General features: G+C 70.7%; 1 protein-coding gene across 1 annotated transcript; it reads left to right on the top strand.

Annotated features, from left to right (window-relative positions):
• Nucleotides 1–775: 775 nt before the first annotated feature.
• CLCF1 (cardiotrophin like cytokine factor 1) lies at nucleotides 776–10986 on the top strand. The gene is made up of 3 exons (XM_067295360.1): nucleotides 776–1382; nucleotides 9087–9253; nucleotides 10330–10986. Exons 1-3 carry the CDS (start codon nucleotides 1355–1357, stop codon nucleotides 10831–10833), a joined length of 699 nt encoding a protein of 232 aa, XP_067151461.1. The 5' UTR covers nucleotides 776–1354; the 3' UTR covers nucleotides 10834–10986.
• The last annotated feature ends 566 nt before the right edge of the window (nucleotides 10987–11552 follow it).

The following is an 11552-nucleotide window of genomic DNA, read 5'->3' as shown; positions in this document are numbered from 1 at the left end:
CTGCGTGTTTCCATCCCTCCGTCTGCCTCTCTCCGCCTCTCCCCCCTTCCACCTCTGCCCCAGCCCCCCCTGCCCGGCCGCGGCTGGGAGGCAGGGTGGCACCCCGCGCCCCCCCCCCCCCCCCCCCGCCCCAACCTTGCTGCGGGGCGGCGAGAGGAGCCAATCTGCTCCACCTCGCCCCTCTCCCTCGCCGGACCCCCCTCGGGGACCGGGCTCTCGGCTTGTGGTTACGGCTTTACACGTCAGGAGGAAAAAAAAAAAAACGCGAGGGCTAGAGACTACCCTCACCGAACCCAAACCCTCACCAAACCCGAAGTGAGTGGGACTGGCAAATGGGATTATTAATCCTGGCCAAAAATACAGGACCGCAGACTGTGCGCAGCCCCCTCGGAGCGAGGCAGCGCTAAGCCACACACCTACCTACCTACCTACCTACCTACCTACCGTCAAGGGCTGCTGGTCCTGAGGGTAGCTTGGGCTTCCCCACATGGATTTCCGAGCAGGTAGGAGACCTCCGCGCCTCCCGCAGCCTCCCCTCCGCCGGGGCGCAGCCGCCTGCCCGCGGCATCCCTTCCCCTCCCGGCACCCCTCCGCCCCAGCGCCTTCCCCAGCAAAGCCGCTAACAAAAGCCTCGCAGGAGCCGGCGTCCGGGGGGGGTGGGGGAATTGCCCCTCCTGCCCCCGGCTGACAGGGCTGGGGGGATCTCCCTTCCCTTCGCTTTTTTCCCTCTGCCCCGGAGTTTTTAGCCGAGCCGGGAGTTAGCTCAACACCTCCCTACCTTTGCCCAAAGCTGGGGACCCTGTGGGGGGAGGCTGGGGGAGAGGGAGGAAAATGAATGGAGCCTGCCCTTGTGTACAATTGCATCAAATACATTCTTGAAAGCAACCTGGTTCTGCTTAACACTTGAATTTCGAAAAAAAAAAAAAAAGGAAAAAAAAAAAAAGGAGGCAGCAGCTTGGAGAGAGGGTGTATGCGAGCTCGCGTTTTTTTATTCTTGCATTCCTGGACACCAATCAAAAGAGCAAATCAAGGGAGGTGGAAGGGGGAAAGGCAGCGAGCGAGGGAGCCGGAGCGTGGTGCAAACCGTGCACACACTCACACACCAAAAAAACACAGCCCAGACGGCTTTTTCCACCTAACACCCAAGCAAACACAAACCAAAACAAATAGGGAGAGGAAAAAAAAAACCCCGAGCGAGAGCGCGTGAGCGAGAGCCAGGGCAGAAGAGAGCAGGCAGGCTTCGCCGTCCGCTTGGGGCTCGGGGCTTAGAGCAATAGCTAACCCCAAGTTTGGGCGCCTCTCGCCCCCTCTGCGCCTGCCTTCCCCCACCCCAACCCCACACCCTGACTCTACTATGCTAAATGTTGCTGGGGAGATTTCAGGTAAGACCAAGCGGCTCGACTCTTTTGGCAGGGGCCGGGGGTAGGGGCGGGGGGCTGGCTGTGCGTGGCGTGGTTTTCTTTTCCGAGCCACTGCTGATTTTAATTTGATTTGATTAAAACGTCTGTCTGGCTTTGGGATTGATTTAAGACTTCCCCCCCCCTCTGTTTTTTTTTTTTTTTCCCTTTCTCTCGTTCCCTCTTTTCCATGCATGTTTGTGATTACCAGGGAGGGAAACGCTGCTTAGCACGGAGAATTAAAATCCAGGACTGACAGAGGGGAGGAAAATGAAAGTCACTGGGATTTGGGGGCAGGAAGAGCTATTTTTTCTGCCCATGGTTTGGTTTCGGGGCTTGTCTCGGTGCGAGGGAATGCGTTTGCTGATCCGCGATCGGCTCTTCCCGGACACGGCAGCTTGGTTTCGGGGTGCCGGGGAAATGCCCCTCTGCGGAGGGGGCCGGCTCCCCCCGCGGTGTCGGCGTCGGCGGCCCCGGGGTCCGGCTGCCTGCGCTGGGCGGCTTTGTTAGCCCGGTCCCGGCGGCCGGACCCGCGACGGAGCCGCCGCGGGGGCCCGGAGCAGAGCCGGAGCGGTTTGCAGGGCAGGCTGGCCCCGCGACACGGAGAGGGACGTGCCGGCAGCGCGGGGTTCGGGGCTGCCTCGCGTGGAAAGGACGGGGAAAATGTTGGAAAACAACCCTTAAAAGGTCAAACTGTGGGCGCTCCCGGCCGCACTCGGCAGAGGATCCCCAGGCCGGCGCAGGGCCACGGCCAGGAGCGCTCCCCTCCTCGATGGAGTCGGGGCTTGGAAAATCACGACGTTTGCGCTGGTTTTTGTTCCACCTCTCGAGGTGCTGGAGTGACTCAGGAAGGGCAAAGTGGGGAAAGCGGTGGAGAACCGGAAAAGCGAGGCCGGGAGACCTAACGGCTCCATCTCCTCTCTCCCCCTCGCTCTTTATCCCTCTTCCTCTCCCCCTTCCCGGCTGCCTGCCGAGGGCTGGGCAGACGTGGCCGGCGAGCCGTGGCACCGCCGCCGTGTCCCCGTCCGAGGGCAGGGAGCCGCCTGGCCTGCGCGCCGGCCCCGCAGGAGCTCGCTGGCCGGCCGGCCGGCTCCGCGCTCGCTGGCTGCGGCCGCTCTTGGCCCGCGGTCCAGTGCGAGGCAAATCTCTGGGCGGACGAAGGAGGGAGAGCGGAGACGGCAGAAGGAAGCGGAGCAGTGTATGGAGGGAGGAGTGGGAAGGGGCAAGTGTCTCGCACGCTTCCAGCCGGCCCGGCCCGGCTCCCCGCCGGAGGGTCGCTGCGGCCCGGCAGCGTCCGAGCCCTTTCGGCTCCCGCGCTGCTCGGGGACGCTCGCTGCTGACAGGAACCGCTGTCCCCGGCTCCTATTTAGCAGGCTGTGCGAGGGCACGGTCCCCGCGCACATCTGGGCTGCATTAGCCCCAGCTTGAGAGCAGCCTCCAAAGGGAAATGCGGAGGGCTCTGCTTACAGGGCTGGGCTGGGGGAAGATTTATGCCCTGCTAAGTGGCACGTTTCTTCATAAATCAACCCCCTTCCCCGCTCGTACCTGCCCCGACCGCCGGGCAAACTCCCTTCCCTCCTCCCGTGCCGCCCGGGGGCACGCGCGGCGCAGGCGGCTCCCGTCCACGTTAGCGCTGCCAGCACCCCCGTGCCAGCCGGCACGCGCGCACGTGGCACAGCCTGGCGCGCACAGGCGCACGCCGTCCCCTCGCCCGGCCGGCGCTCGCCAACGCAAACGCCCCGGCAGGCGCGTCGGGATGCGCTAGCTCCCGGCTGCGGGCACCCATGCAGGACGGGGCGTCCGGGCCGCCGCTGTCCCTGCTCGTGTCGGCAAGCCGCGAGCCCGGTAGTGCCACATCCTGGGGCCCCTGGGTGACACCGGGCCTGCGGGTGACACGTGCCTGACTCGGCCAGGACATCGGGAGAAGAGGCTCGGCCGGCAGAGCCCTCCCCGCTCCCCCGGGCTGCGAACAGCACAGGGGGCTCTCCCCAGCCGGCACGGCCAGCCAGGTGGATCCGTGCCTGTCCGAAGCCTATCCCAGCCGGGCAGCGTCCCCGCAGCACCGCTGAGGCTGCCTGTCCTCGGAAGGGCGCCAATGCCAGCTTGACCCCGGCACAGGTCCCATCCACCCCACCAGCACCCCGCAGCTCCCGCTTGGAGCCGGCAGCCGTCGCTGCCAGCCTGGGCTTGGCCGTTTCCGCTGCAGCCCGGACAGGGGCCGGCGTGCGTTTGGCACCGGCTTTTCCCTGCCCCTTCCGCTGGTCTAATGAAAGATCCCACAAATCTCGCTGCGCCTAAGTGCGGGTGCCCGGCAGATGCTTCGCCGACTGCCGCCGAGGCCCCCGAAGCGAGGCGAGATGCCCTGCACGGGCTTGCGGGTAGCAGCCGGTGCTCACGGGCTCCGCGCGCGCCCGGGTCCGGTGCCGGGTGCCGACCCCCCCGGCAGCGCCGTGCTCGGCGGGACGCCTGCGTGGGGCTTGGGAGGCCGCTGCGCCAGGGCGGACGGGTCTGGTTGGGATTAGGGGCCTGCGCCCCCATCTCCGGTGGGGGTGTTCGCCTGGAGCCGGATGGGAAATCCAGGCCCAGCTAATTACGGCCGCGCTGGAGTCTCCCGTGTGCGGATGCATTTATAAACACACGGAGGAGACAGGATGTAAACACTCAGCGCGCGGGCTGCGAGCGCATGCATGGCCGGGGGGGGGGACGGGAACGCGGGGCCACGGTCCCCGGCGCACACCCACACGCTCCCCGTGCGTGGCCGGCTCGCACGCCCAGCCGCGGCGGCGTGCCAGCTGCCGGGGACGGCGGCTGGCGCCCTCGCACGCACCGGCCCCGCTCCCGCCAGCGGCAGAGGCTTGGTGCTCCGCCGCTTTTCCGGCGCAGGCGGAGAGGGTGGTGGCAGGGCCGGGGCGGGGTGGTCCCCCCGGCTGGCCGGCCGGCGGGCCGCGACGGGTTAATAACCCCTCGCGCGGCCGGAGTGGGAGCCGGTTCCCCCGCGCTGGTTGCTGTTGCGTCTGGCTGGGCGTCCGTGTTGTGTTTATGGAGAATCAAAATACAGCGGCCGCCAAAAATAACAGCCGCAGACATATCAAGGGCGTTTCGCGCCCCCCCCCCCCCAACACCACCGTGGGACACCAGGGCGGGAGGACCGGGGAGGTGACCTCGGGGCCGGGCGGATGAGAGGGCTCCGTCGGGGAAGCCGGGCTTGGAGCCGGCCGGGCTCCGCAACGCGCGGCCTTGTCGCGGGCCGCTGCGACGGCGTGAGCACCCGCGAGTCCCGAGCCATGCTAGGTGCCGTACAGCGCGGAGCCGACTGCTCCGGAGCCGCGGCCGGGCCGGGGGCACCAGCCGAGGCGACGCATTGGGGCAGCTCGGCCGATAGCCCCGGAGGCGCCGGGCACGTGCCGGGGTGACGCGCGGTTTCCCTCCTCGCGCCCCTGCGTCCGTCTCGCGGCATCACCCGGGCCGAACCCAGGCAAGGAGCAATGTGCGGTGGTCGCTAGCGGGTTGGCCGCTGCCTTGTGCGACAGCCCGGTGAGCAACCGCCCCCGCGGCAGCGCGTCCGTAAGGGTTAATCGCTCCGGGTTAGAGGGGGTCCGAGCCAGCTCCGGACCGAGGACGGAGCCGCTGCCTATTGTCTGCAGAGCTGCTCTTTTTATTGCTTGCAGACTTCATGCTTGGCTACTTTCTCTTCAGCGGCGTATTCATGCCTGGCCGCAACAGGACATCCCGGGCTCTGTTCTCACACGTTCCCCATACCCGGATGAGCGCCGCGGACGGAGCCGAGCGTTTCTGAGCTCATACTGTGTGGTATTAGGATACGCTGTCCTTTGGACCGAGGCCCATCAGATACAGCGGTTGCCTCGCCGTGGTCCCGCCGCACCGCTCTGCTCGGAGGGGCTCTGCTTTTCCCGCCGAGCGCCGGGCCGCAGTCGCTCTCGCCGGGCTCGCGGAGGCTTTGCGAGCCGCCGCCGGCAGCTTTCGGCGCGGCCGGGGGCCGGAGCTGGGCCCGGGGGGGGGGGGGGCGTGAGGCCGGCCGGCCGGTGTTTCCCAATCGCGGCCCCGACCCTAGGCGCTGCTTTGCACAACGGTTTCGGGAAAGCGGCTCTCCGTGGCTTGCGGTCGCGCCTGACCTCGGCAGCTCCCTGCCCACGAGCATGCCCGGGGAACAGCTCACCGCCCTGCACAATGGCAGCGCTCGCCTCCCGCCCCGGCAGCACGCCGGGAGGTCTGGCCAGCGCCGGCCGCCGGCGCTGCCGGGGCGGGGGGCAGCCGGGGGGCAGCCGGGGCGCCTCGCGCAAGGCCAGCGCTCCCATCAGCGGGCCCGCGGCTCCGCGCTCGCCGCGCCGGCTTCCAGTGGCCGGCGGGTTCCCCCCTCGGCCCTCCGAAGCGCCACGAGCGATGCTCCGGTGGCGGAGGCGGCCTCGTGCGAGGGCTCCCCGACGGGAAGCCGGGGAGGGGGACTCGGGGCTCTGCGCGCTTCCCCTCGATCCGGACCCGCCAAAGGCCCTGGCTGGCACCGTTCGCGTCTGACCCGCAGCCGCCGGGGCCCTACGGGGACGTCGGGCGCCCCGTCCCGTGGCGCCCCGGCAGCCTCTCCCAGGGCTTCGCTGGGGCTCTGCCGCGTGGCCCCGGCTCGCCACCTGCCTGCGGGCCCGGCCGCGCTTGGCGGCGCTAACCGCCAGCAGCCGCTCGTTGCTCTGCTTACGTGGACTGGGAGCATCCTGGCCTGGCTCCAGGGCCGGTTTGGAAACCCTCGGGCTCTTCCTCTCTAACGTCACGGGCGATCCAGCCGCCCCAGCCTCGCTCTGCAGGCGCCTGCGGAGGCTCGGCGAAGAGCCGGCCCCGGCGTCGCTGTGCCCTCCGCGCCCGCCCGGACCCGCGGGGAGCACGCAGGGACCCCGGCGCCCCGCTCCGTGGCCCCTGCCGCCCGGCCCCGTGGGCGCTCGGCCCCCCCCCAGGGCCGCGTGTGCGCGCGCGCGTGCCGGGCAAGCGCTGCCGTTGTCTGCAGCCGCGTGCGAGCCATTTTCCGCAGGGCCCTCGCGCCGCTGGGATCGATGCGACTGAGCGGTGCTCCTCGGCGCGAGGCGCTCCGGGCTCCCCCCAACGGTCGCTCGCAGCCATCCCGAGCTGCTGCGGGGCGCCGCTGCCGCCGCCGGGCCCTCGGCCGCCCGGCCAGCCACGCATCCCAGCCCAGCCCTCGGCCTCCAGGCTGCCCATCCTCAGCCTCCTCGGGGCTGGCCACGTCGCCCTGCCGCCCTCCGCCTGCCGGTGGGCACCGTCCCCCTTCCCTCCCCTGCGCTGGCTGCCTCTCGCCCCGGCCTCCGTCCCCCCTCAGCCTGCAGCCCCTCGCCAGCCCGGCTCCTTCCCCCTCTGTGTTTGGGTTGGACGGCAGCAGGGGGGCTGGGACGGGGTGTAAATCCCGCGCTGGAAACCCGAGCCGGCAGCGGGCGAGGGTCCGGCCAGCCCCGGCTGCACGCACGGCTCTGGACCGTGAAGTTTTGTGCCGGGGCTCAGCCGCGGCGGGGCCGGGCCAAAGCAAACACTCGGGGGAGGGTGAGTCACCCGCCGGCGGGGCCCCCCCGCCGCCCGGCAGCCCACGCACGCACGCACGCTTGCACGCACGCACGCATGCACGCAGGACACCGGCCGCCGCGGACGCGGCCCCGCCGCGCGTGGCACGCTTACCCGCCGGGCGTTCGCACGCACCGGCTCACGCAGCGGCGCGGGCGTCTCCGCGGCTCGCCGCGCACGTCCGTCCCGCGGGCGCTGCTCGTGCGAGCGGTTGTGCGTGCATGCTCACCGCGGGGCGCCTCTGCCTGTCTGGACACACACCCCGTCACGCGTGCTTGCTCCCCAGCACGGGCACGGATGCATGCACAAGGACGGGAATCAGCCCGTAGGGTGCGCGCGCGGGCATGTGCGGCGTATCGCACACCCGCACGGTGTGCCACACGCCTGCAAGGTGTATCGCACACCTGCACAACGTGTCACCCGCCTGCACGGCGTATCACGCCTGTGCATGGCACGGCACAGGCTCACAAGGTATACCGCATGCCTGCCTGGCGTGTCACACACCTGCCCGATGTGTCACATGCCTGACGGCTGTAGCGCACACGTGCACGGTGTGTCACGTGCCTGCATGGTGTAGCACACTCACGCAGGGAGTTTCGCCTGCTTGCATGACGCATTGCACAACCGCAGGATGTGTCACACAACTGCACCGGGTATCGCATGCGCGTGCGGCGTGTCGCAACACCCTGCGGTGTATCCCTCACACACACGCAAGGGTGTTGCATGCCCGCAGGGTGTTGCACAGCCGCCCGGTGTCTCGTGCGCTGCCGGACCAAGCGGCTCCTTGCCCGCCGGGGGCTCCGTGGGCAGGGGCGCCGTGGGGCAGGGCGCGACTCGCGGCCGGGGGTGCGTCCGTCCCCGAGGGCCCCCGTGCGTCACTGGAGCTTGGCCACTCCTCGCTTCCCAAAGCTCCCTGCGCCTTTGGCTGGGGAGCCGGGACGCGCTGGGGCACCGCGGGGCTCCCAGCTGGCCTCGCCGCCGGGGGGCTGCCCCACGGGAGCCCCGGAGCCGTGCCGTGCCGGCTGCAGGTCCTCCCCACCGCAGAGCAGGAGGTGCCGGGAAGCGCGGCCCCCCCCCGCCGCCCGCCCCGGGGAGCGGAGCAAGGTGCCAGTTGGATGGGAAGCGGCTTGGAAGCGGGCCGTGACCTTTATAAAGAAGCGCGGGCCGATGGGGTTGGCTTTCGTAACCCGGCCCTGACGTCAGGGGAGATGACGGGATCCCGGGCGGCGGTTTCCGGCAGGCCTTGGCAAGGGCCACCCCGCGCCCCGGCGGCCCCTCGCCGCCCGCCGGGGTCCCCCCCCCGCCAGCCCCGCACCTCTGTCCCCGGAGCCCCGGCCCCGCCATCCCCATCCCCAGGGCGCCTTCCCCTGCCCCGGGGACCTCGCGGGGGCTTTGCCCCCCTCTGCTCCCTGCAACTCCGGAGGCGACGGAGCCTGCTCAAGCGTTAATGGTAGGTGACTCGGCATACCCAAATATAACCCGGGCGTCCCGGCGGGAGCGCGCCGAGCAGCGCTTTCTCGAGACCATATAAAGGATTGTTTCTGCAGCCCTCGGGCGGGAGCGCTGGGAGCACAGCCTGCACCGGACCGGCCTCGGCCCAGCCCCGTGGGGTCGGCGCTGCGAGCCCGGGGGGTCCGCGGCACTTTGCACGGCGGCCCGGGCACGCTGCGGGTTGTGCCGAAGCGCACCGTCGCTCGGCCGCGGCTGCGCGCCGCGCGGGGATGCCACAGCAGGGACGATCTCCAGGCGCCATCGGCGTCGGCGGCGGGGCTGTCCCCCGGTCGTGGCCTGGCCTGACCCGCGCCGGCTGGCCGTGGGCCGGCCGGAGCTGGCTCGCCGCCCTCGGCGCACCACGGGCTGGGGTCGCGGACCGCCTGCCCGCCCCGGCGCCGCTGAGCTGGGTGTCCGTGGGCACCTGCTGCCTGCGGGTGTCAGCAGACAGCTGTGCAGGGACCCCCGTGCACCCCGGCACCCGTGCACGAGGGCCCCGCCGTGTGCCGTGACACCCCCGTGCACCCCGGCACCCGTGCGCGAGGGCCCCGCCGTGTGCCGTGACACCCCCGTGCACCCCGGCACCCGTGTGCCAGGGCTGAGGTGCCGCCCGTGTTCCCGCAGGAGATTCTTGGGGGATCTTTGCCTTCCTGTGCGCCGCGCTCTGCAACCTGCCCGCGGTGCCCGCGCTGAACGGCACGGACGAGCTGGGCACCGGCCAGTCCATCCAGAAGACCTACGACCTCACCCGCTACCTGGAGCACCAGCTCCGCACCCTCGCCGGCACCTACGTGAGTACGGGCCCCGTGCCGCTGCCCGCCTGGCCCGGCGCCCCCGCCCTGCCCCGCGGCGCCGGGGCCTTGCCCCGTGTTTATGCTCTGTTGTGCCGCGTCTCCCTGGCGTGAGGTGAGGCCCCGCTGTCGGGACTCGCCCGGGAGCCGCCCCGGCCGGGCCGCGCTCCGCCGAGCGGGCGCCGCGCCATGGCCGGGGGTGCTGCGCCACGGCTTGGGGCGCCGTGCCAGCGGTCGGTGTGCTCCCCCTCTCCCGCAGCGCGCCGCGGCCCGGCCGGCCCCGTGCCTCCCGTGGGGGTCCCACGGGGCGGCACGCGTGCCGGGTGTCGGCACCCTTGCCGGTGCCTGGCGGTGCCGCGGGTTCTCCCGGCCGCCGCGGGTCTTCCCCGCCGCGCCACGTCATGCGGGCAGGCTTCCCTCGCCGGGCCCACGCCGGGGGCGCAGGAAATGCCTCAGCGGGCCGGGGCGCTGGGCGGCTCCCGGGAGCCTGCCCCGCGCCCGCGCCCGCGCCCGGCCTCCGCCGGGGGCGTGGGGCGCAGGCGACTGCGCCGCCCTGGCTCCCCGCCACCGCCGCGCCCGGCCCGGCACACGCGGAGGTTCCCCGTCTCTGCCCTGACGTGCCCCTGGGGCCGGCTCCAGGGCACCGAGCGGCTGTGCCCTGCCGGTGACAACACACGGGCACCAAGCGGCTGGGGAGAGGTGGTCAGGGAGGAGGGATACCCGGGCCGTCGTGGGCAGGGGGACGTGGAGTCCTGGGATGTGGAGGGCAGGGGGACACAGAGACCTTGGCTGTGGTGAGGGGGGTGACCTGGAGACGTGGGATGTGGGGGGCAGGGGGGATGGACGCCAGGGAAGTTGGGGACAGGGGGACAGAGACCCAGGACGTGGTGGGCAAGGGGACACAGAGATGTGGGGCATGGAGGACGCAGGCAGTGGAGACCAGGGACGTTGGGGACATGGAGACCCGGGCTGTGGAGGGCAGGGGGACGCCACATGCGGGCCGTGGGTGAGCTCTGCCGCCCCCCCCGGGCCACCCCGGCGCAGTGCCCGCCTGACACCCTGCCCCTCGCTTGCAGCTGAACTACCTGGGCCCCCCCTTCAATGAGCCCGACTTCAACCCGCCGCGGCTGGCGTGGGCCGAGCGGGTGCCCAGCGCCACGGTGGACTTCGACCTGTGGCGGGGCCTGACCGACAACGCCCGCCTGGCCGCCAACTACCGGGCCTACAGCCGGCTGCTGTGCTACCTGCGGGGCCTGGACGGGCAGGCGGGCACCGCCGAGCTGCGCCACAGCCTCGGCCACTTCTGCTCCAGCCTCCAGGGCCTGGTGGTGAGCATCGCCGGCGTCATGTCCTCCCTGGGCTACCCGCTGCCGGCCGGCACCGCCGCCGCCGCCGCCGGCCCCCCGGCGCCCGCCGGGGCCCCCGCCTCCCCTAATGACTTCCTCAAGAAGATGGACGACTTCTGGCTGCTCAAGGAGCTGCAGACCTGGCTGTGGCGCTCGGCCAAGGACTTCAACCGCCTCAAGAAGAAGGTGCCGCCTGCCGTGGTCACGCTGCGCCTCGAGGCGCAGGGCTTCTGAGCCCGCCGTCCCGCAGCACCCGCGGCCACAGGGCGCTGCCACAGCCACCCCGCGGCCTCCCGTCACCACGCTGGGCCTTGAGGGACGGAGCTCCTACCCTGATTGATGTACCACCACGGTCACCCCATGTCCGCACCGTCACCACCCTGTGCCTTGAGGGACGGAGCTCCTCGCCCCCAATGTGCCACCAGAGTCACCCCATTTTACCACACTGTGCCTTGAGGGATGGAGCTCCTCACTGCCACGTGCCGCTATGGCTACCCCACGTCCCCACCATCACCACACTGTGCCTTAAGGGACGGAGCGCCTCCCCCCTCGTGTGCCACCGTGGCCACTGCACATCCCTCCCCCCCCCCCCCCCCCCCCCGGTCACCATGCCATGCCTTGAGGGACAGAGCTCTTCAGCCTGATGTGCCACTACGGCCACCCCATGTCACCACAGTGGGCCTTGAGGGATGGAGCTCCTGACCCTGATGTGCCACTACGGCCACCCCATGTCACCACAGTGGGCCTTGAGGGATGGAGCTCCTGACCCTGATGTGCCACTATGGCCACCCCATGTCACCACAGTGGGCCTTGAGGGATGGAGCTCCTGACCCTGATGTGCCACTACGGCCACCCCATGTCACCACAGTGGGCCTTGAGGGATGGAGCTCCTGACCCTGATGTGCCACTACGGCCACCCCATGTCACCACAGTGGGCCTTGAGGGATGGAGCT

This window comes from Apteryx mantelli, chromosome 4, assembly GCF_036417845.1.
Source record: "Apteryx mantelli isolate bAptMan1 chromosome 4, bAptMan1.hap1, whole genome shotgun sequence".
NCBI classification, from domain to species: Eukaryota; Metazoa; Chordata; class Aves; order Apterygiformes; family Apterygidae; genus Apteryx; species Apteryx mantelli.
Note: the sequence above shows the minus strand (reverse complement) of the source record. Positions and strands in the feature narration are given on the sequence as shown.

Bases quoted from the DNA above. Each gene is read 5' to 3' on its own strand.
- CLCF1 (XM_067295360.1), top strand. From the start codon at position 1,355: ATGCTAAATGTTGCTGGGGAGATTTCAG. The intron at 1,383-9,086 runs GTAAGACCAAGC...GTGTTCCCGCAG, and splicing joins TGTTGCTGGGGAGATTTCAG to GAGATTCTTGGGGGATCTTT. The intron at 9,254-10,329 runs GTGAGTACGGGC...CCTCGCTTGCAG, and splicing joins GCACCCTCGCCGGCACCTAC to CTGAACTACCTGGGCCCCCC.